General features: G+C 34.4%; 4 protein-coding genes across 4 annotated transcripts; 1 reads left to right on the top strand and 3 right to left on the bottom strand.

Annotated features, from left to right (window-relative positions):
- Positions 1-1,269: 1,269 nt before the first annotated feature.
- On the bottom strand, positions 1,270-8,732 carry LOC145890683 (solute carrier organic anion transporter family member 4A1-like). Its single transcript, XM_082981818.1, has 12 exons — positions 8,564-8,732; positions 8,187-8,318; positions 7,592-7,864; positions 7,238-7,353; positions 6,780-6,870; positions 5,856-6,068; positions 4,891-5,063; positions 4,517-4,678; positions 4,168-4,343; positions 3,755-3,979; positions 3,377-3,547; positions 1,270-3,267 (listed from the first exon to the last, which is right to left on the bottom strand). The coding sequence occupies exons 1-12, from the start codon at positions 8,647-8,649 to the stop codon at positions 3,064-3,066; spliced, it is 2,022 nt and encodes a 673-aa protein (XP_082837944.1). The 5' UTR covers positions 8,650-8,732; the 3' UTR covers positions 1,270-3,063.
- Positions 8,733-9,508: 776 nt separating this feature from the next.
- LOC145889106 (transmembrane protein 134-like) lies at positions 9,509-19,754 on the top strand. The gene is made up of 8 exons (XM_082979989.1): positions 9,509-9,763; positions 9,886-10,028; positions 10,090-10,142; positions 12,598-12,672; positions 12,874-12,950; positions 13,431-13,475; positions 13,648-13,701; positions 18,212-19,754. The coding sequence occupies exons 1-8, from the start codon at positions 9,739-9,741 to the stop codon at positions 18,289-18,291; spliced, it is 552 nt and encodes a 183-aa protein (XP_082836115.1). The 5' UTR covers positions 9,509-9,738; the 3' UTR covers positions 18,292-19,754.
- LOC145889105 (uncharacterized) lies at positions 13,713-18,197 on the bottom strand. The gene is made up of 5 exons (XM_082979988.1): positions 16,798-18,197; positions 16,248-16,386; positions 15,776-15,994; positions 15,401-15,552; positions 13,713-15,172 (listed from the first exon to the last, which is right to left on the bottom strand). The coding sequence occupies exons 1-5, from the start codon at positions 16,958-16,960 to the stop codon at positions 14,367-14,369; spliced, it is 1,479 nt and encodes a 492-aa protein (XP_082836114.1). The 5' UTR covers positions 16,961-18,197; the 3' UTR covers positions 13,713-14,366.
- Positions 19,755-19,963: 209 nt separating the features above from the next.
- Positions 19,964-23,543, bottom strand: LOC145889072 (podocan-like). The gene is made up of 8 exons (XM_082979956.1): positions 23,320-23,543; positions 22,457-22,622; positions 21,891-22,004; positions 21,542-21,719; positions 21,227-21,372; positions 20,774-20,998; positions 20,427-20,578; positions 19,964-20,063 (listed from the first exon to the last, which is right to left on the bottom strand). Exons 1-8 carry the CDS (start codon positions 23,541-23,543, stop codon positions 19,964-19,966), a joined length of 1,305 nt encoding a protein of 434 aa, XP_082836082.1.
- Positions 23,544-23,824: the final 281 nt, after the last annotated feature.

The following is a 23,824-nucleotide window of genomic DNA, read 5'->3' as shown; positions in this document are numbered from 1 at the left end:
GCGTTACAAAAGATTTGCAAGTAGCACACAGGTTCGATTCCAGCAGTTTTCTATGACAATTTAACTTACAATTTTATTGTTTTTTCTGGCTAGTGTACTTTTTATTTTCGTTTTTTTGGGGTGGTTTTCTGAATATTACTCTGGAAAACACGGGGGTTCGAAACGAAAAACTTGTAAACTTTATGAAAGAAAAGATCAAGTTTTGTGTGGCGAAGCGATAGAAGAATTGATGTAAGTTTGTGTATTTTGTGTAACCAGCTATTACACCCTCTGTTGGACATTTAATATGCTAAATCATTTTATTGGTCAGGCACGGATGCAAAGATAATTCTCGTTAGCTGAGGTACGGCGAAAATCTAATCACTAGAGCGCGCTATTGAGAACATTAAGAACGCTGTTAAGCCCGACCCATATCCCTAGCTGAAAACCTGATAAGGGTTCATGGTCAGGATATCCCGGGTTCAAAACCCGGTGTGGCAAAAAAACATAGTTTTGGGCAAGTGCCCTTGGAAGTTGAAGGCACGTGACCCACACAGCAAATGGAAAACCTTGTCGACAACTTTCATACACTAGTAATCGTCCATCACTGTTTGTGAGTTATTTTGGACATAATATGAGTAATACCTTGTCGACAGCTGCGTGAATTCTTAATGGGTGCAAAAAGATTTGCGAAAAAAAATATTTCGTGATCTTGCTGACTTTTTAACCCGTACCCAAGCACAAACCCTTAGCTTATTCTGTGTAGCAGAAATATGTCATTTTGACAGCAGGAATCATCCTGTTTTGCGAGGGGGCACTGTCTTATAGTCAGGTGTCCAGATTACGCTCAAGGAGTGATTCACGATCAGCTTCTTATTGGTGCATTCTTCCTGTAAAACTACAGAGTTTCCTTCATAAAATAACTTGATTATAGTTTGTTAACATTCGTACGTCCATAGAGCGTTGGACACGTCACAGCTCGAAGCTGTGTTAACTGTCCATCTCCTATGCCCTGAATGTAGTTAACTTGTTGTGTTTTCAGGTACGCTTGTGAAAAAATACAGCGACAAGAAGTGGAATGTCGTATTCGGGCGGAATGGCGGTTTGTCAGTACAGTTCTTGATCGACTCTTTCTCATTGTTTACGTCATAATTAACATAGGGACGGGGATGATGATGTTTGTGGCAACTTATCATAAAGAGCCGGAATTACCAAAGTAGACGAATACTGTACTACATACACTGCCTTTCCAAATATTACATAACTATAGTAGAGAAAAGCACAAGCATACATGCTATAGTTTTGTTTATTTGTCAGAAAAACGATTGTTGTCGTCATAATTAACAAGTGAATGCCCATTCACACATGTTAGTATCAATAGAACATACAAATAAACGCCCTGTGTAATATCGGTTAATAATAGTAAGACAGTATAGTTTGGCGACGAAATAGTTTTTCATAGAAACAGAAAAATTCAAATATTCAATTTGAATATAAACGAAATTTACATATTTTTTTAATAATTTAAATTGTTCAACTGGAGATAGCGGAGAAACAAATACAATGTTTTCGAAAAATGTGTTTGATTTATCAGAAGCCGTTTCTTAGTATCGTATTCACTTATACGAACAGTGGCACATATACAAGAACATACAGTAGAATGTCCAGAATAATAAATTCATTTATATTCTGCTTCGTATTTATAAAACTATTATCTACAACGTTATAGTTGCCGAAAAATCGTTTTACAAATGTTTTAAAACGCTTCTGGATGCAAGCCTCCATCCACAAAAAGAAAAAAACCTAAACGGTGTAAAAAAATCGGTTGCCACATATGAAAAAGTGTAGCCAGGGGCCAAAGCAGATCAATTTTCACAAAACAATTTTTTGTTTAGCAAAATTATTCTTTGTCAGATTTTGCTTTTTCAAACTTACAAAATGTATGACCCCCACTTTGGCTGAAGCAATTGGCAGCGAAAACGGGCAAAATTTTGTGGGTGTCAAAAAACAAAATGAAATATTGTCAGTTTGAAATTAAGAAGAAAAAACTAGATGGAAAATATTGATGAAATATTTCACCATAAACACTGCATAAATTTTAATTTGTGGCAAAATAAAAGCAGGTAAAATTGACGCAATACACAACATGAATAGGTGCATATCATAAAATTGATTGTACGCGGGGTAAATGTGCTATAGTATTAGAATGCAATATATGGACATTATGAGGCACTTGCAACAAAACTGCATACACAATAAAACATCATATTTTCACAATAACTAGCTATAAATATGAAGTCCTAATCGCTTTTACAATGGATAGAGGAATGGTCAATACTGCTTTTCGATAATAATATGAAGCATTACTGGATTTAGTTTTGGTTCAACCAGCGTGATTGTGTTTAAACGAAGCAAAATAAATACCATTATTGTTTAGTCCCACTGAAAATGCAAAGTGTCATGAATTTCTCAGTGCATAATACAAGTGTAAAATGAAGAAAAATGTACCTGAAAAGAGTTGAGGATAAAAAAATACATTTTAGATGACCCCTGTGACGCAATAGTGCAATGCTAATGTGTGTATTTGGTTATGGGGGTTATTGAATCGAGTTTCATAAACAATTTTGAAACTAAACAGTTAGCATAAATAGTAATAAAAACATTACATAGTCATCTACACGAACTGATCCTGTCATTCAACCCTGATCTAACACAAGCGTGTTAAGGTAAAAGTTATGACAACAAGGAGTATTAAGCAAACAAAAATGAAACCGCTGATATTTGCAGAAGTATGTCATGTTGAAATTGCATAAAATAATGTAATTGATCAGATGAATTCATGAACAAACCTGGCATATGAGCTACAACACCCATGACAACAAGAACAATTAGGGAGTGCATATTCGGTGAGTGTTAAAAGAATTCAGTCTAAATACAGATGATGATATTGTACTTCCTTCTGTGTGGAATATTAAAATACGCCGGACACAAAAATTATCCTTAAATCCAATTACATGCCACAATTTTAGTCTCCAGGTAATTTATCAGAATTAGATAAATTATTAGAAAATCCCTGTTTTCAAACTAATTAAATGCTGGGTTGTCATGACCGTCATCTTTTCCATCAGGTTTTTCTTCAACATTATCAGATTCCACTTTATTTCCAACACTACTGGGGCAGGTTTTAACATTAGCATTGTCCAGTGCGATGTCTTGTGTGGCTTCTGGAGATTCAGGTCTTGGCTTGTAAGTTACAAGGGCAATCGTCCAGAAGGTCAAACTGCAAAACTGCACAAAGCAAACAGTTGACAATGCATTTGGGAATTTGTGGTAAATTTTTAAAACAGTGGCCATCTGTATGCAGCTCAAAATATTTATACAAAACACTTTAACCAACCTTGACAACAAGTGATAGAATAAGGAGATTTCGTGCAATGAGGTTATTGTCATAGACACTGCATGAACCCTGTACCCCGCATGACACTCCCCAGATGAAACAAGCTTTGTCAAGAACAAAACCGTAGAGTAGTGGTCCAGGTATAGACCCGAGCACTCGGGCAAGAATCCACTAACAATATAAAATACAATTTACGTTTGAATGTGATGTTTGTTTGAAAGGCTTACAACCATGTAAATAGTAAAAAACAATTCAAAAATGTTAAAAATTTTCGAAATGAAAAACAATTAAATAATAAGCATTTTAAATGTAAGCGTCCAGTTTCTTCAAAAGATATTGAAATACTTAACATTTATCAAACTTAACATAAAAAACAACCTGGACTCCGACAGCAAGCGATCGTTGGGAGAAAGGAACAATTCTTATTGTTGCCTGAAGGCCAGGGATTGCAAGAAGAAATGTAAAGAGGAGGGTCATGAACATAAATGCAAGGAAGAGGATTTCCCCACCATTAGGACAAGTTTCACCAACACAGTAACCTCTCACTGCTGTCATGTTCGTCATGTTGGCTATGGATGCCCCAACACACTGGCAGTTGCCAAACTGTGAAAGTGATATGTTTGGGTCAGTAAAAATAGTGATAGGTTGCATCTACAATGCATGGCTCTAGAGGAAATGAATTAAAGACGATTTATCTGATACACACTAACAGCACATTCAAAAATGTATTTCTCCAACAAAAATAGTGCATTTTCTATTTCTACCAGTGCCTTAAACTAAAAACTTCTTACTGTTGAGTTGGCATAATTAGTGCATCCTGCCAAGCAAGCAGAGTAATAAGACACTCCATCAGATCCACACACAGGATCAAATATTTCCAAATCACATCCACAGTTGTTGTTGCAAGAAGCATTAATTCCTTCAGCGACAGTTTCACCCACATATGGTACTGTTGCCCCAGCAAATGCTGCAATAATAAAAAAAATTGTGGTGGTTCACAAAAAGAATTCCATTTTATACAAAAATATATGTTGGGGGGCAAATATTCATGTGGGCTGACACTGGGCCGCAGATCAGGGGTTGTGAAACACAGATTCAAACAACAGCTTGGGGTCACAATAAGTTTCACAATAAACAAACCTCCATTGGGGCAGGAGTGAAGGAAAATAAGGAGACAGAAGAAGGAGATGACGGCCATTCCAATACAGTACATCAGCATCTTCCTTACACTTAACTTGCATTTCATCACCACAAAACCACCAATGAACTGACCAAGGGCACCACTCACTATGGCAACAATACCTAGTGGAAAAAGTTAAGTGAGGTTATGTGACTATCAGACGACTTTGCCGACTGATGAGACCATATAGGTCGAAACAATGGCCATCTGTACACAACTTACACAATTTGAAGAATTATTGTTTGAATGCAAACTATCAAACCGAACACCTTAAAAGTAACACTTAACGAAACAACAAGAACGGAATAGAATTACTAAAACAACATATATTTACCAACTGAGAATGCTGCATTGGACGCAGTGAGTTTAAACAAAGATTCAACCACCTTTGCCCCAAACGTGGAAAGCCCTGTAAGCAAACAATTTTCTGTGGCTGCAGCGAGGGAAATAAAGATGAAAGATGGATTTCGAAGAACTGACGCAAGACATTTTGGAAAATCCCTGAACCTAAATAGATGTGACAAATTAGTCTTTCGTCAGTTTTAAAGCCGAGGTACAAATTATGATGGCTGCATTGCAAAAGTATCACAGTAAAGCTTTGTAAAATGCACTGGTAAGCATGACTCATAACCTGACAAAACCACACAAGTTACCAAATGGCACATTGCTGGAAATGATTTATTTAAACAATTTAATAAAACTGTACATACATAAGGTTTGGATTTGTATGTTTTCCACCAAATCCCAATATTCATTTTTTCAGTATTTGACCGAATCCAAATATCAACACAAAATCTTAACATTGAATTTGAATTCTTAATATTGACGTTTATCGTATGTTGAGCAAATTTAAGCAACGATACTTAGAATTGTACATTGTAATTGGGATTTATACTAAAAAATGGGATCTCAAACCGACAAATTTAACGCACAAATAACGAACTTGGAATAAAATTATGTTGCTATAGCAAAAATTATTCAGCCAAATCCAAACCTTTTATGTGTTGGTAAATTCCTAGGTTGGAAATTCAATTTTTTTTTTTTTAATTCAATTCATTTTATTTTCAGAAACTGCGGCGAATAATCAGTACTAACTGTCAGTAATCATTTTGAATGTAGACATGACGAAGGACCGATGGAACCATTCTTGGTTATAGGACCGGCCCTATGTAAGGTACAGGCGTTGCAAAAAGAAAAACACATATCGGTAATCAGAAAAAAAACTTTTCATATTTTTTTTCTCAACTAGTTATACTTTTTTTTGAAAAAGCTACAAAAACAAATTCAGTTAGTGTTTACCCTTTTCCGATATCCTGATTCTCGTGAAGTTCATTTGCAATTCTGTCATTGTACATTTCCTTTTCCCTGTCTTTGCGAACCTCATCGGTTCCGGGAAGTTGAATAGGAAACATCAGCATTGGGATTCCGACAACCACGAAAACGATCCCAAATATGAGAAATCCTAACCACCAGGCACCAATGAATTGAGGACTGTCTTCAGGAATTCCTGGGCTATAATAAATTACATGCTGGGATTTTAAGAACATTACTAAAGACTCATAATTTTGAGGATAATGAGACTAACCCATTTTTTAATCTTGTCAAAATTTAATAAATAAAATAAAAAGTCTTTAAATAAATAAAACATGTCAAAGTTTTTACAGTACAGGCCAGAGATTTAAAGACATTAAAAAAAAACGCATACAAACAGAGCCAAACCAAATAGTTAAGACACCCTTCCTTTGGCAATGAAAAACGAAACCTAAAGTTTTTTAAATAAAGTCAATGATCTATTTTTTACCACTTCCTTCCTGTTTTTAATAAGCAAGCTTGAAAATAAATACAGTAAGGTTTATTTTAGAGAAACATATGCAAATCCTTTACGACAAAATTACCAGCTCTGGATACACAACTATTGTTGCTTGAGTAAAATGAAATTAAGTGAAATAAAGAAATCAATTAATCACAATTATCAAAATTGAGGATGACTAAAGTGTTGCAAGAGAATGTGAAAATAACAGGATGAGCTTTACCCAAAAGTACATGTCACAAGGCACAAACACATTATTAACTTTACAGGGAAATTTAATGAGGCACCAGGCACTAACCGTGAACGATTACTTTCCAGTTAACTAAATTCATAAAACCAATTACTACACAATATTGGTACGTATAAAATTACACCACATAAAGATATTTACACGTTAAGAATAAAATACTTACTCAACTCCCAAATCGGTGTAAAAACCAAGAAAAGTTCCAGCGAGCAAGAAACCAATTCCTGGTCCAACTAAGGAGATGGCATAATATATTCCTAGAACATAAAAAAAAAATTTTTACAATTATTTTCTTACCGGGATAAGATGTTGACATTAAAGTACCAAAAAAATAAAAAATAAATGACCAAACTTTCATACAGGCAATGGGGTTGTTATATGGTTTTTCTGACATGTTTTGAAAGAAAAAACTACGAGTCATTGTTCTTGTAATCGTGTTTTTTTTCTTATATATTTATGTATAATATAATATCAGAAAAATTACAATCATGATAACAAAATAACACATTTTGTGAGATATAAAATCAAACTGACATATTAAATTGCTTATTGATACATAACATCACTCAAGTGTGTACCAAACTTGATGGGCATAACCAAACAAAGACATGCTTTTGTCCCTACCATGATACAGAGATGATTGGACTTGCTTAACATTTTCATCGAGATAAGTAACTCCAAGAGTGTAAATTGGTGTTGCTCCCAATCCAATTAATAACATGGCAACATAGAAAGCATATCTGCACACAATAACATTGTTCCCATCATTGTGGTTGTTTTAAGAAATTAAACATTTTGGCATGTAGTATGTACATTTTTATTACAACATAAGACAGATATGACAATTAAATATTTTGCCAACCTAAGTAAAATAATCAAATTGTCTACAATTTGACCTGAACTAAAACATAGGTTTATAGATTAGAATTATTATCTCATAAAAATATCATCGAAAGGAGATCCCACCATTTCACTTACCTATAACTTCTCAATGTGTTGTCTGCACAACTTGGAGTGACGGTTTGGTTGGTACACGTCCCTTCCAACACACTTGCAAGTTGATAAGGAGGTGCCATGAACTTGGGAAGGGAGAACACAATAGTCCCAATACCCATAACAATATAACCCCAACCCAGCCATTGTGGTTTGTGTCCCCTTCCTCCAACATAGGTTACAAAGAGCAGGAAAATGCATTGCAGGATGTCATAGCAACTTGCTATTAGTCCAGCCTCAGCACTGCCAAGCTGAAACCTGCAAGTGGGTCATGTGTTGAATCATGAATATATATTATAAATAACATGTTATCATAGATAATAATTTAGTGGGTTGTGTTGGTTTAAATTACATTTAAAGATACCAATGATGTTCATAATTTGGTGAAATTCATTACAGTTGAAAAGAACCATCGCACAAGTTGTGCATTACAAATAAATTTTAACAATCAAACATTTGTTAGGCTAACTGTGTAGAGTTCAGCAAGGTCAGCATTAAAGGACATTGAACATATAAGATTGGTAAACATTTCATATGGACCAAGATATATTCTCATCAAAATGAGTTGCTATTTTCTTACCTTGTCTCAAGAGTGGTAATACAAGCATTCACAAATCCATTCACAATAATACCTTGAAGAAAACCTCCAATACTGATTACAACCAGTGCTCCAACTGGTGTAGCACAACACTGGAATATTCTGGTTGGAAACCTAAATAAAACAGTTTTGTGCAGGATTAGTATTTCATCAGCACATAAGCGCAAATGAAACATGGTGAATAGATTACATGTCACCAAGCATAGCCAACACAACTTTAAAGAAACATAGCACCACTACACAAAATATTCTCTACTGCAGGAATACATTAAATCTTTTTTTGTATATGATTAATTCAAACGGAAGCACTGCATTGTAATTACTAAGAATTGAGGAACACAATCTTGTGATATTTTTACCTTTTCCGAGTGCCTTTCGTGCACCCGCACTCGAATCCACAAGTTTCATCCAAGCTTACATCGTTTAAATTATCACCAGCAGTCATCACTCCACAAATAAAAACCGTCAAAAATTATTTGGCCTTATTATAAATGATTAAATCAGAACACAATACTAAAAACAGGTCAGGGAACTAAAAAATAATGCTTCTGTTAGTCAAATTTATTTGCCACACAAGATATTTTGTTATCAACAAGTTTTTTTTTGCAAACTGACTCAAACAACCTTGATCTTTCATGTTACTTACGTTTATAATTCATATTTAAAAAAATGAAACAAAAATGTTCGAAAATTTGTTTTTGCACACCGCAAACTCAAATTACACGCTACACTAGTTTTCATCAGAAAAAAGAAAAAATAGTTTCATCAGCCCAGACCTTTACAAAGTTACGCCATAACCTTTAATGACATCACAACGAACATGACTGGGCAAACCACTTGCCAATTCCACCCTAGGCAAAATGTCACAGGCGCAGTTCGTTTCAGACGTTTGTTTACAAGGTTGTGTATCAAGTTGGGGAAGTTCCCAAGGTCAAGTACGGTACGTCATGGAGAAATGACGAGAATTCTGTTGATAATTTTCTAACAGAAAACACTCAAGCCTTGTTTTTGTTATTACAGGATATTGAATAAATTTGCAAATTGAAATCTCAAACAAAAGTTTGATAAAGAGACGGTTATGTAAATGCTTGGGAAATACAACGCATGATGGACGTTACAAAAGATTTGAAAATTTATATTCCACAACAACAAAATCTGTTTCAGTTTTCCTTTGCAGTCAAACGTGTTGACAATTTTCCTATGCAGCCCCTAGTGGTTTGTGTTAAAGTCGTTGGATGTTAATGGCATGACGTAATGGTTCACAAACATTTCGGGGAGTAATGGCGGACCATTTTGCGTTAATAACGCCATAAAAAAAACTTTGAAATAGGTTCTTCTGCGATTGTTCATTACCAATTACCTTCTAATATATTTTTCCTTGTCATACAGTGCAAAAATTTTCAAAAAAAATATTGAAATATTTGTTGTGCCTGATGGTTTGTCAGAAAATGTCATTCTTTTGTTTGTTTATATTGTATGAAAGCTTTTTTAAGATGTTTTTTACTGTATAAATATACTGTATCACTGCCCTACCATGGACGATGACTTTAATTTACATGGTTGGTACCGTTTTTGACATATTTGCATTTATAAGAGTGTAAATACATAAAAACATGTATAAAGTAATGTGTTTTGTCATCTTTGTGTGCTTGTCTTTAAATAGATATAATCTGTTTTTTAGATACTGTTCCTATAACACCGTCCAACAATGCTGAGTCAACTCCTTTAAAGGAAAGTCTAAAAAGACTTGGAAAGAAAGATGATGAGAGGGCAACAGGGGATTCAGGACATCAAAAAACTGACAGCACGGTTGGAAAATATCAGGTAAATTGCATTATTTTGGTTACAGTTTAACATAATTGTAAAATTGATTAAAATTTTGCAGAATTTTAAAGAGGAGCCAGTTGATGAAACGAACATTAATTCTGTAAGATTACAGTAAGTTTCTTAGTGTTAAATGCTTTTGACTTTAATTTTTATTAATGCCGTGCCAAAACTTGACATTTGTTTAGATGCATTTTTAAATGCTTAAAAACATTTAAATATTAAGGCAAGTATGAATTATATTTACTCAGTTAGTATTTATGCTGATGCTTACTCTATATTCTGTGAAAGACAGTTGGTGTAAAACAGGCACATTTCTGAAGATCTATAAATATATTTGCTGTATCACAAAAACTCTGTGGGCAACATGCCTCATTTTTGTTTATTTAAATATCTGAACATTTTCTCATAAAAAAATGCTGTTTGAATTGTTTAGGTTTTTTGATCCCCAAAAATTTGTACACATGTTTAATTTATTTTTCTCTGATATTCTCACAAGATAATTTCCTGTGCTAATTGTCTGTCACCAGTTGGTCAGTGTATCTGTTTGTTTACATCAGAGCTGTCACATGCACTTCCCAGACTATCCTCTTAACCTACTTGCTTGGCCCTGTCCATTAGGGAGTACAACTTACACAAGTAAAGTTTGCCACAACTTCTTCAAGACATGCACCACATGCCTAATTACTGAAATGACTAATAGGTCTGCGGGTTGATGCAGAAAGCTGTCTTGTGATGTCACAAGCATTTTCCTCGAACAGGGAAGTGTTGTCGTTACTCATGCATGTTTGAGGTGCGTGCAATTTTAATCAGACCTACAGCTTTTTTGGCTCCAGTTCAGCTTATAGCACTCTGAGTAAGTAAGCAGTTCATTAATATTTAAAGCCTAGTGGTTGCCATTTCATACCAGACCTTGGGTTGATGCATATAAAGACACTTCTCAAGTAACTTTATCTATGCAGGTGGCTGTGAAGTACTTAATTTTCCTATCAGTTTAAAATCTACATGCAAGGGATATATACACTTTCTGAGCTCTGAAAGGTTCTGTTCAACTGTGAGTCTATGTTTTTGTACAGTGCAGAGTGAGCTGTGTTAATTTTGACAACGGCAAGTTAAGAGCACTTGAGTGAAACAGAATAGCTTGGAGTGCTTTGAGAGTGCAACTGATCACTAGATTTTTAAACCTGTGGCAATTTTGTATTTCTTTCAAACCAAGGTTGTGTTTCACAGGTTATTATCTAGGTTTATAGCTAGAACTAATCCATTTCAAAGTTGTATTTATCTATAGAAACATTATATACCAATAATGTTATGTTTGAATCAGAGCAAGGAAAAGTGTCATAGCAGCTTTATTTCTGTGCTAGAAGCAGTTTTAAGCGTTACAAATTTTGTAGACTGTTTTGTTTATGTTACTGTGAAGTAAAAATGAAGAACTTGTGTCTACCATAGATATGAGATAAACCAATCCATGGTTGTTGCAATAAATAGAAACCTCCCTTTTAGCACCTATATGTAGTTGATTGAACAAAATGAAAACATTTTAATGGAAAGTATGGCCGGGGTTGCCAACAGCAACACAGAGACACAAAATGGTTTAAGATCTGCACGCGCCACACCAGATCTTTCTGTGAGCAATTGTGATGTAACTTCTAATGGAGATAATGATGGTAAAGTAAATGTTCCTCCACCACAGGATCCCAAGTTTTTAAGCACGCCAATACACACACGGTATGCTATATTGAGGTTGCAAGCTACATAATATGTTACAGGAAAACTCCCACACACACCTGGATATACCACTCATAATAATTGTTCCAACCTTTATGAGTCACATTGAAATGAATGGCATGGTTTGTGTGTGGGATTCCTCTGCTAACTATGTATTTAGGAAGAACTTGTTTTTAATAAATGTAAGTGCTTTGTTGAATCCAGGAAAACCAATTGTTTGGTAACTTTTGATTGGAATGAAATCTTTGGTTTGTGTTACGCATAACACCAAACATTGTGCTGGAATTGTAGTAGTAGCAGAACATTTAAATTAATACAATGTTATGTGTGGAAAATGCATGAAATCCAATGTTAACTTTGAATTCTTAGTCCCACATGTAGTGACATTTATGTCGCATTATCAGTTCTGTTTTGTTACATGTGCCGTGTTTGTAACACAATCCAATAGTTGCATCAGTTCCTGTAAACACCCTTGTTACAAACAATTATCACTAAATACAAACATAAAATATGAACTCTACCATGTAGCACTCGGAAAATGAGGAAATTGCCACAATGTAAAGTCAACCCTTTACAAGTCACGTACTTTAATAAGCTCAATTTATTGCACTTTACTTGTTAAATTAAATGTGTCAACATGTTTTCCAAATGCTGCCTCAAAGCACAGCTGTAGTAAATTATTGTCTATTGGCTCGTTAAACCAACCTGTTTTTTTGCAGATAAAACTGCAATACAAACTATTTTTCAAATATGCTATGCACCAACCAAGCACAGTCATATTAGTAATTCTATAATAATTCTTTTAACTTATGTATGTTTTTGACTTTTATTGCTTTATTAGATTTGCACCAAGAGACAACACAAGCGTGTGGTCATTAAATAGCAGCACTGCTTCCAGTGGAGCCGCAGTAGTAAAGTACGTGTATTTGCTAGCCAATACCTTGTTTAGTACAACAACAGCATTACTTTTAAGACTGTCATATACCCATTGTTGCTCCAAAAAGTTTCACATTAACTGTCCTGAAACCCTATTTATTTGTTTTCAACATAGAAATTGTTTAGACACTGTAAACATTTCGTAAGTTGTACAAACTATGGCATTATTATTTGTTTGTAGGTGGTACAAGCATCCGAAAGTTCGTGAACACTGGAAAGTTGTTGTTGCTTCATTTGTTTTGTTTTTTATTGGACTTTGTAAGTAAACATACATGTTTGTTTGAAACTTAAAACATTAATTAAAGTATATTAGTTTGGTAAAACACTTTATTTTAATTCATTGTTTGCCTTTGCATTCTAATAATTATTTTCTCATAATTTGGGTCCTGTGTACGTGGCTTGTTGTTCATAAATCATTCAGCTGTTTTGAGAATTATGATGTTATTCAGTGAAACACCACTCCCACGAACAAGTTGCACTGTATTCTGGACATAATTTTCAATGCTTTCTAAGAAATGCTTGTTTTTTTGTCTACTCGCATACTATTTGCCACCAAACTCTACATATTGTTTACATTGTATATATTGTATTTACATACACACATAAGTTTTTGTTTGCTTAAAATATTGTTGTAACAATATATGCTATTAACAATATATTGTTTAGTTGCTAGTGAGGTTGTGATTATAATCTTTCATTCACAATATTATTACACATGTCTTTTTATAATTGCTGTAGGTTTATGCATTGTTGGAGTCATTTTAGAAGCTCTTCAAGTAAAATGTAAGTGGTGTTACAAAAATCAACTGTATTTAAACTACAAAATTGCAAAACATACATTTCAACCAAGTAATAGTGTGTTAAAGTGCTGTGTTTAAAATATCACAGGATTAAAGTGGAAAGAATAGTCCAAACTACCTTGACTTGTTAAATTGTTTCCATGTTTACTTTTTAGTGAGTGGGATCTTCATGTTATTTGTTATTGGAATCATTTGTTTCATTCCTGGTGGTAAGTAAACATTTTTATCTTTTCAAACATTTAAACGAGCAATACCTGTTCCTGTACATAAGCACATTGCTATGTACCCTCTGCTTAACATTAATTTTGTTTGTTTGTGTAACTAAAATCACGAAAAGTACATTTTTAAATTTATTCCGCTATGCACAAAGCATGCTCCCCTTTTTTGGTTGACAGTCAAAAATTATGACTCTAAACATTTATTGTAGCTGATTTTTAATGTTTGCTTTGCTTGAATAAGTTTACACACACATTGCACTCAACTAAGATGAAGTAGTTCACCTAAAAAATCCACAACATAATTCATGCAACACACTTGATGCAGAAGTATAAACACTACAAGTGAACATAAAAAAGTACCGCAGCAACAACATAATGGCAACTAAAAATATGCCAAATTAAGTAGTTTTGCCAGATATGACAGATCCTTTGTTTGTTGTTAGTCTTCTTCCTATTTCTCTGGTTTATGGAAAAAGTAACCCAGTCTATTTAACAAACTCAGTTTTGTCACCGTATCCCACAACTGTACATTGTGCAGTTTTATCCATCTTGCTGCAAAAACATCAGAATTAGCCTTCCCCCCTTTCCAAGTCTGCCACAATGTTTGTCAACACTTGTTGCAACCGAAGTGTGACTTTGTCCAACATACATAGGCATCACATAAACCAGGTTGTGCGCTTGAAACCCTGGTATATGGAGTTAAGAATTGTTCTGGCTTGTGCAAGGGACTCTGCCTCAAAGACATACCCCTTAAACTGTTTGCTTATAGTGCAGAAAGTGTCACCAGCAATGTAGCAGAACCTGGTTTCATTAGAAAGGATCTTTCCGCAGCTAGATATGTCAGCATATTTGTGAGAAAACAGAGGAGTGTTGGCATCTCTGTCGTGCACAAGGGAAGTCTCCACAGCAATCTGAGTCAAGGACATGATGACCTTCAGCGGTAGCTTCTGGTTGTGTTTGTATGACATCTGTCGGATGACCTTTTCAATCTGCATCACTCCTCCGTCTTCACCTGTCAACACTTCACCGATGTAATGCACTTGGTACATTCCTCCCACTCCGTCTTCGGCGGCATGAGGATCCAAAACAGGGGCCTTGTCCTTATTTTTACTCGGTGATAGCAGTTCGACCTGCCTTACTTCATCCTTAATTTGTTTGTCTTCAATCCGCTTCTGTTGATCCTTGTAGTATATCTCCATCCAAGAGTGATATTCTGATAATATTGAGCGTAGAGGTGCATAGATGCCCCCTGTAGTTGGAGAACGAGGCTTAATAACAGTCAGTTTGCATGGTATGCTGTGTTTCCTGCAGTATCTCCATACTGAGCGGGCGTCATTCTCGCCACCAAATGTTGCAGGAAACAGAATTTGTCCGTTCATCTCCACCAGAAGGTCACCGACTCCAAGGTTATTTGCATCTGCAGCCACACTTCCTGCTTTAAGCTTTGTCACAATACCATAACCTGCAAAAAAATATTGCATCATATCAGAAAATTAAACAAGGAAAAAAAAACATAAAAATATTAGCGATGGATTTGTCGATTGGACAAAACAGTTACAGATAGTGAGTATTTAGGTATTATGTGTTCTTTTAACATACAAGTAACTTGCTGTAACAGCTTTTAGCATTGTAACATTAAAAATAAGGAGGAAAGATCAAGTGTCAAGCTCTAAATTAGCTAAAAGCTTACCATGAATATAGATGAGTTCGATGCCCAGCTCACAGGTAGGCACAAACTCAACAGTGTTTGTAGCAGGCATAAGCCAGGTTTCATCCAGGAAGAAGGAATTATCCAGTTTTAGTTCAAACTGAAGCGAAGTGGAGCACGTGAGGAGAAGAGACCTTGATCATAAGAAAGTAAGAACTCAGTTTTTTGTTTTGCATAACACCCATAAAAAAAAAATTTAATTTAGTTTTTATAGTCAGTGTTTCATTGTATGGGCACAGCCCATGCAAAAACAGGTATGTTTGCATAATTGAAATCTTGTGTGAGTTTTATTAGAGAACGCAAACCAAACAGTACATTTGTAAACACATGTCAACATACTGAGATATATTTATTCACCTGAATTGTTCTGATAGTTCCTCATGAATTAGAATAGAGCTTCCACCACCAAACTGTGCCATAGTTTTCATTGCTTTTGTTCCACTGCCTTGGTCTTGGTAATACCAAAACTTAAGCTGGTGTCTTCTACTTTTCATAAACTCCACAAGTACGTGAAGGCTCTTGTGTTCCAAGCAGTGTCTGATGATGTAACGAAATCTTCCATCGTTTGTCTTTATTCTGTGGAAGTACAATTGAACATGTCCTAATACACATTTTTCATAAACAACTTTTATTTTTGAAATTAGCTGTGCTGTCCCAGCTGGTAATGAATGTTTTTATAGGAAATGGGAAGTTGTTAGGAAAGTGTAACTGTTGTGGATTCTGCCTTTCAGTTTGTCTATGTTATAATCACAAAAAAACTTCATGTAAATTTCTTGACAAAATACTTCTCCTCGAGCAACAATCTTTGTCTTTTGTGAATAAGTGCTACCTTTTATTCTGTAATGTTGCAGCTATTGCTGCTGAGATAGTGAAAGGAATTGGTCCATCAGTCTCATATGATGCAAGTATTTTCCAAAATCTGTGTCTTCTTTTTGATGCCACATTGTCCATGTTGACATCCCATTTTCCTGTGAAACAAATTTAAACTGGTCAGCATTATAGAGATGTAGCTGAAGCTTGTTATTAGCCAATGCAGTTTGTTAAGTTGGAAAAAAGCAACAACTTGTTTTCATTGTTTGTCATAAATTTTTTATAAAAAAAGGATTTTCGTCAATAAAACAAAACATTTTTAAAATAACGGTAAACATTTAGTTGTCAAACTGGACAAGTTTTTAAATTTGTATGGTGCGGTTAAAACATAATTTAGTTTAAATTAGTTTTTGTTGTTTTAGATGTTAAGTGCAAGCATTCAGCAAATTGGTTTAGTTTGAAAAGTTATGATGCTGCCATAATGGTTTATCACATGAAAAGATACAAACAATAGTTATTCCATGACCTAGTTTTGAAAAGAATAGCATAAAAAATAATGCTCTCTTCACCTAGTTTTATTCCCTTTACAAAGCATTGCTCCACGGTATTGCAAAACTTGTCCAAGTAGACATTGTCATCGGTCACAACTTCACCCACAGAAAGGAATTCCTGTATGAGATACTTCACACTTTTCAGAAGTGGGTCCATTAAAGACATTGTGGTTGCTTTCATTCATTACTCTCCACCTAACTCAATTCCAAATGCTCCTGCCTTATTCTATGGGAAGAAAGAAAAAACATTTTTCGATTGTTGGACACAAAAATCACTTTCTGAACTTAAAACACCAGTATTGAATTGCCTGGTGTTTATGCTTTAAGGCTGATTATCACTTGTATATATCATATGCTTTACTAGTGTAATTAAATCCTGTATGCTAATACAAAAGCATCCTGTTTATTGACATGCTGACCAGAATACCAACCTTATATCTCTCTAAAAGCCTAAACTATGTGATAATGTGTTTAAACTTTAGCAAGTTTCAATCACCAAACATGTTTCCTCTTAAATTTGCAATCAACCTTAACCAGATCACTTTACACACTGTATGCTTGAGGCATGACACTAATGCTTGCAGTGCAGCAAGTCTGCCACAAAGAATGATGAGTTTCCTGATTGGCGACAGCGTGCTTCCTTTGTTATAGGCTTAGTTTGTATGCAGTGCATGCCATTTTGTTGCGTTCATGCTGACCTTACCATGTGCCTGCATGAGTCACGAAATCCTAAACATGCCCCCTGCGCTATGTCATCATTCTAGTAAATTTAGTTACGTTATGTCTACAATGCAAAAAGAACAGCCTGCAATATTTACTTTTTTTTCCACTTTGTACAAGGCACAATATTTTAATACATCCTGCCACACAATGAACATAGGAGGATGTACGTGGGAAATCACTCCTTGTATGTTGTTACTCGTTTGGCATCCAAACCACCACCAACACAGATCTGTTTTCTGTCAAAACATTTGTCGTTGATAGAACAGATTTTAACCATTACTTCGTAAAGCAACTCCTATTTTTGAGTTGCTTTATGAGACTTGCAAATTATCTAGGATCTTAACCAATACATTCAGTATATTCCAATGCTATTTTCTTTACACAAAGAGAATTTATTTGTGACAGAAGAAATTCAAAATTAGATTATGTAATGCTTAATCAAATCACTTGTAATTTTGCTACAAACTATTAAGTTACTAATACTTACAATAGATAGAGCTTAAATTCTTTGCTTATTTTAAGGAATGTAGTTTTTAATTTCCAAGGAACTGATATCTTGTAGATTTTAATAATACTGGGTAAAATGTTGTTGTAAAATCTACATTTTTTGTGCTGAAAAGTCAGTTGGTAGAAACCATAATAATTCTAGAAGCCACATAATGAATTAAGTGTCATTGAAAGGCCTTCAAATTGTTGTTGTGTTTTGCAGTTTACCACGTGATCGCAGTTTACTACGCGGTGAAAGGGAAAAGGGGTTTCAGTTTTTACAACCTTCCCTTGTTTAACTGATGCAACATTGCGGACAATTCACAGAATACTCCTGCTTCAAATCTTCTAAGCATTGAATGAAGTTTTTCCCAAACTTGCAAAACACATTATTATTGCTTCTGGTTCAAACTCTTGTGGATTGAATGCAGGAAACTCCTTGTATTGCTGGGTTGGAATTTGCTTCAGCAATTGATTTTTAACCCTCATTCTGGTGCAAAATCCAAATTCCTTCACTTGCATTTGATCTCAATCAACATTTAAAGTTTAAATTTAATGAAATGTTTTGTTAAGATTTATCACTTGTTTTATGATTTGCACATGAAACTTACAACAATATTTCAAAATCTTGTTATGAACGATGAAAACATGTTTTTGGAAATTATGTCAAAGTTCCAGATTCAGTTGTTGACAACGCTTTACTCAAACTAAATGTTCAAACATCCTGGAAATCAATAAGTCTGATTTCCCTCTGTGAATGTTTGCAAAATTTAAAAACAACTGCTTCATGGCAATTTTTACATGAAATCTTATTTACGTTTGTAACAACATTTAATATTTTGTGCTCAGTTGCAAAATTTTGTTGCTTTTGTATTTAAACTTTTGCGGTTTTTGGTGAAATTTTCAAGTTATCGTAACTCCCAACATAAAACTATTCGCGGATTTACTTGTGGTACAAATAGTGCATTTGCTGTAATCATGTTGTTTTGCTTTTGCCGTGGCAGACTTCTGTCTTAGCACCATAACTCACATGCAATTTCATGTTCTGCATAAAAAGTTATAACATACTATGTAACATAATGAATTATAAGATGGTTTTATTTTGCATTGAGTCATTGATGATCAATTGAATTTCTACAACTAGAAAAATTGATTAAAATAGTTGTATAATTTTGTTACTTCTGTTGTTCTTCACTTCAGCAGCGTCGTTACCAAGACAACCACCACTCTTCACTGGTTGTTACTTGTTGTTGTTTATTTGGCTCTCTGAAACCCCAGTGTAGAAGCGTAGAATATAAATGCGATGGTGAAGGTGCTACTGTAATGTTGTACACAATCTGAACCTAGTAATTTTTATTGGAAAGCAAATAGAATATTACGTCATTGGTGATAAGCTCCAACCAACTTTTATGTAAACAAAATGTTTTTTTTTTATCCATGCTAATTTTTAATTAAATGCCCTTTGACTAAAACGGAAAATATCCATGCATGTCTAACAGAATTTCTATGGTATGTCTTCGTTCAGACATACCTAATATAAGTTTTAAGCAGATAAAAGGGCATTTAAAACTTGTGCATTATTTACTCTTTTGAAATATTTTTTTATGGTTAAAAAAACCTGAATCATTTATTGACTGTAATTCCCACCCTGCATTTAAGTACTTAGTAGCATTTGGAAGTAGCAGTTTCTTCGCCTTATGGTTGTTTTATTCTGATCTTGTGCTTATTTATGTTTTGCAAATAAATTAGCTACGTTTTCGTACAAAGGTTTTGCATTACTGCAGTTGAAAAAGTTCATCCAAATTAGTGTTTAGAACTTTGCGAAACAAACTATTTGCAAAATTGAAGAAAGCATGAATACAAAACATAAAAGTTGCAAAAATGTATAATTCTGTGCAGGTTTTAATTCTTACATACAATTCAAAATTGAATTCCAAGAACAAAAAGAAAGATCTCTGAACAGTTTTTAAATATTTTAACACACAAATTGATCAGCTTTTATTATGTCCCATGTCTTTCCTGTCAGGTGTTCTGGTGTTTTGCATTTCATTAAATGTGGATCCTGGATAATAGAACTGAAAAGAAAGCTTTCATTTTGTAAAATACAAACACACAAGTTTTTTCAAGATTTTAGTTTTATTGGCATTCAACTGTGATTAATGATATTTTTTTTTTGGCATTTATGATTAATTTATTATATTAATTATTTTTTTTTTTTGCTGTGATTAATGATATTTTTGTTGGCAGTTCACTGTGATGCCAGTGAACTTAATGATGTAAATATGAGATGTGTTTTGGTAAAGTCAGGGCCTTCACAGTTGGCAATGTCATGTAAAAACATGGGACTCTTTTGCATTATTTTCAGATTATTATCCTAAATTGTGGTTTTTTTTATACATATCATTGTATAAAACCTAAAATCAAAATTTTGTGATCACCTGTTTTCTTGGTATTTTTTTAACCACGATAAACTACAATCACAATTCCATTGGTCTCCCCATAAATATATGACAGAAATTTTGGGAATGAACGATGAGGAAAACACTCCTTCAGGAAGAGATGTGAAAGGGTTGTCATTCAACCATAGGGTCTAAAAACACACGAGTTTATTTGGAAAAGTATTGAAGCTGTGGGCACTTCTGTGTATCACTGAATTGGACAATGTTTTTAACATCAAGTATTTCAGACAATTGTGCCTTTTTCTCTCATGAAGAACAGGTAAATATTATTTTGTTTACTAAATTATTGCAGTTTAAAAAGTTTATTCTTGGAGTAATTGTTTTACCTCCAACTTGTTCAAACCAGCAAGAGTTCCAATAGCCATTTGAGGGATTTTGCTCAAACTCATATCAATCTCCTCAACTGATTGTAATCCATTAAGGGTGTGGTTTGTCAAGTTGCTTGTCACTTTACAATCCATTAGTTCCAACATGGTAAGGTGTGTTAATTCTTCAAAAGCATTATCTTCAATTGTGGTCAGAGGACTTTGCCACATGGAAAGATCAAGTAACTACAAATTGAATGAATTAGGTGCAAAAATGTTGCAAATTTAAATAATATTTTTTTTCTCTTTTTTGTTCTGCCTAATTTTCTACGCATTGTAACTTTTTGTTGTTTAGCAAAACTTTGTTCAAGATTTACTTCATTTTTGCAGGAAAATTTAACGTTTTTCATCAGTTAAAACAAATGAATAAAAAATTATATTTTTGAAAGTTGAGAATTTTCGTTAAATGTTTACCTTTGGAAGATGAGAAAATGCATGACTGTGGAGGATTGTGATGGAATTACCAACAAGATCAAGATATTGAAGGGAGTTGGGAATGAGCTTAGGTACAGTGGTCAGATGATTGAATCGGAGGTTAAGATATTTCAGCTTTGTTAAACCTTGAATTCATATAAAATATACGATCATGTTGTCTAATATTAAGTTGTTTACCTTATTTTGTTACAAGTCTTCAAGAACCACATATTTTCTGCTCAATAAAAGTCTAAAATATGGTATGTTTTGATCAATTTATATCATTTAAATAGGTGATCAATTAAACTTTCCAACCTTGAAAAGTACTTGGAAGAATTGAGGAATCACTCAGATTGTTGAATGAAACATCAAGGTTTGTGAGATTAGGAGCGTTATTTCCCAAAACCACATACAGATATATAAGAGCATTTTGATTCAAACTCAAAGTACTTAACTTAGGATAGAAGCTGGAACCGAAGTCAATTAATGAAATCTGCCAAATATTTTGTGTTACAACAACAACATAGTTGTATGTATTTGGTAAGAAAGAAATATTATGTTGTTATTTAATTTAAAGTTGCAACGGGCCATGCTGGTCCTTACGAAGTTGTTTCTTTAAGTTCACAACTACATTTTTCAGCGAATAATATTTAACCAGACCTACCCCACAACCGTAAATATTTAGGTTTGTTATATTTTCTGGTAGGTTGCGTGGAATCTTCGTTAAATTGTTTGAACCAAGGTAGAGTATTGTCAGAGCATTTGCTGATCTAAAAGTCTGCACGAAAACAAAGACCAATAATTAAACATAAAATAAAAACATTTTGAATCTTTTAAAATACCAACCTAAAATACAATATATTATGGACAAAAACAATAACAAATCACACAAAAGTAAAAAAAAGAACTTTGAGTGCAAATGTGGCCAGGGTGTCATGGGTTCGAATCCCGCGCGGTGCGTTAAAAAAATGCGGACGAACCAAACTCTGGCTATACTGCTGTTTTCTTGCTGCCAGGCATAGTAATTAATGGAAATTGCTCTTCTGACACTTAAGTTTCTAAAGTGTTTATTGAAACCGACGTTTCGTCTGCCATTCGGTTAGAATTACCCAGGGTTATCCCTTGATAACGAAACGTCGGTTTTAATAAAACACTTTCGAAACTTATGTGCCAGGAGAACAATTTTCAAACTCTGACTTCATGCTTAAAAGTAGGTAATAACAAACATACGTGTTGCGCAAAACTTTTGTCGTCGAGTTTGTTTTCGTCCAAACTGACTTGTTGGAGTTTTGGCAAACCAGCAAACGCGTCATCGGACAGTTTTCTGATATCGTTTATCGATAAATCGACATTCGTTGTTTGGATCGGGAGTTTTGGTAGCGTTGTCAGATGAAGTCTAGAACGAACGATGAATGACGTCACCTTACCTCGCGGGTGTAATAATAACTTTGTAAATGCCGGAGCGTTGCGGCATGAAAAGAAACAAATTAATGGATAAGGAATACGTGTCTTGCTAATGACCGATCATTAACGTGTGGAGGTCCTGTTTGTTCTGCATTATACAAGCTAGTTTGGGGAAAAAACGTGTCTATGATAACGCGTGGCATTTTCCATGTTATAGATAGCATGTTGTTTCTGTTTCAATGTTTTGTCATATTGCTGCGTTGTCGTGTAAAGTAATTCGAATTTCCCCGCGATGAATCTTTACCGGAAATCGTTTCCTAGCGTGTCATCATAAATCATTTTACAAAAACCACGGTTGTCACTTCCAGCACAAAACAAACTGATGCATTAACGTGTAACGCGATCGTTATTTTTACCACAACGTTTTTATGTCAGTATAACCTGCGTGACCCCATATGCCCTGGTCCCAAATCTTATTTAAAACCACTTGCTTTTTGCCTAAAAACAAACTCGGCAAGTGCCCGCGAATACTTGTATAACGTAGCAATCGCGACAATTCTATTGGGCCTACAACAAAAATAAGATTTGAGAGTTTCATTGGTAACAAACATGTACCTTAATAACGGAAGAAAGAATATACAATTGCATGAGCAAGATTATGACAACCGTGCGTGTTCACTCACACATACCTGCTACAATTCACAAATCCTTCGTTGTTGCAAACACAATTCTCTGGACATGGATCCGTTTTGTCCCATTCTGATATCACTGGGTCCCCAACCTTAATGGAAAAATCAACGTCAGCGTTTCTTGCTTTGCTTCGTGTGGACAAACGAACGATCTCGTTGATATTATTTCCATGAGTTTCACCGACAACTAATAGAACGAGGAATATCAATACCGGTGAAATCATGCTGATTGCTTTCTTTGCAAAATGTGAACACAATGCTGCATGCAGTCTTGATGTGTTTTGTTTGGATAAGTTATTTGATGCTAATTAATGATTGCCTGATTGTTATCTTAAATAGTTTGTCATTCGCAAACAAAGCGTTATGATTTCTCGGATTGTTCACATTTCGGGCACATCCATGGAAACTAAACCAAGTTATATAAAGACAGGTGTGCATTGACTAGATTTTAATAAGTTATACATAATTCTGCACAGAACGAATGTTGTTCTGTTATCGAAATTCA

This window comes from Ascidia mentula, chromosome 2, assembly GCF_947561715.1.
Source record: "Ascidia mentula chromosome 2, kaAscMent1.1, whole genome shotgun sequence".
Classification (NCBI taxonomy): domain Eukaryota; kingdom Metazoa; phylum Chordata; class Ascidiacea; order Phlebobranchia; family Ascidiidae; genus Ascidia; species Ascidia mentula.
Note: the sequence above shows the minus strand (reverse complement) of the source record. Positions and strands in the feature narration are given on the sequence as shown.

Bases quoted from the DNA above. Each gene is read 5' to 3' on its own strand.
- LOC145890683 (XM_082981818.1), bottom strand. From the start codon at position 8,649: ATGACTGCTGGTGATAATTTAAACGATGTAAGCTTGGATGAAACTTGT. The intron at 6,871-7,237 runs GTAGGGACAAAA...TTTATGTTCTAG, and splicing joins CCAATCATCTCTGTATCATG to GAATATATTATGCCATCTCC. The intron at 4,679-4,890 runs GTAAATATATGT...TTTTTCCACTAG, and splicing joins CAATGCAGCATTCTCAGTTG to GTATTGTTGCCATAGTGAGT.
- LOC145889106 (XM_082979989.1), top strand. From the start codon at position 9,739: ATGGACGATGACTTTAATTTACATG. The intron at 12,951-13,430 runs GTAAGTAAACAT...TAATTGCTGTAG, and splicing joins TTTGTTTTTTATTGGACTTT to GTTTATGCATTGTTGGAGTC. The intron at 13,476-13,647 runs GTAAGTGGTGTT...TTTACTTTTTAG, and splicing joins AGAAGCTCTTCAAGTAAAAT to TGAGTGGGATCTTCATGTTA.
- LOC145889105 (XM_082979988.1), bottom strand. From the start codon at position 16,960: ATGAAAGCAACCACAATGTCTTTAATGGACCCACTTCTGAAAAGTGTG. The intron at 15,995-16,247 runs GTAGCACTTATT...GTACTTCCACAG, and splicing joins GCAACATTACAGAATAAAAG to AATAAAGACAAACGATGGAA. The intron at 15,553-15,775 runs GTGAATAAATAT...CTTATGATCAAG, and splicing joins GAACTATCAGAACAATTCAG to GTCTCTTCTCCTCACGTGCT.
- LOC145889072 (XM_082979956.1), bottom strand. From the start codon at position 23,543: ATGATTTCACCGGTATTGATATTCCTCGTTCTATTAGTTGTCGGTGAA. The intron at 20,999-21,226 runs GTAAACATTTAA...TTCAATTTGTAG, and splicing joins CATTTTCTCATCTTCCAAAG to TTACTTGATCTTTCCATGTG. The intron at 20,579-20,773 runs GTAAAACAATTA...GTGTGTTTTTAG, and splicing joins CTGGTTTGAACAAGTTGGAG to ACCCTATGGTTGAATGACAA.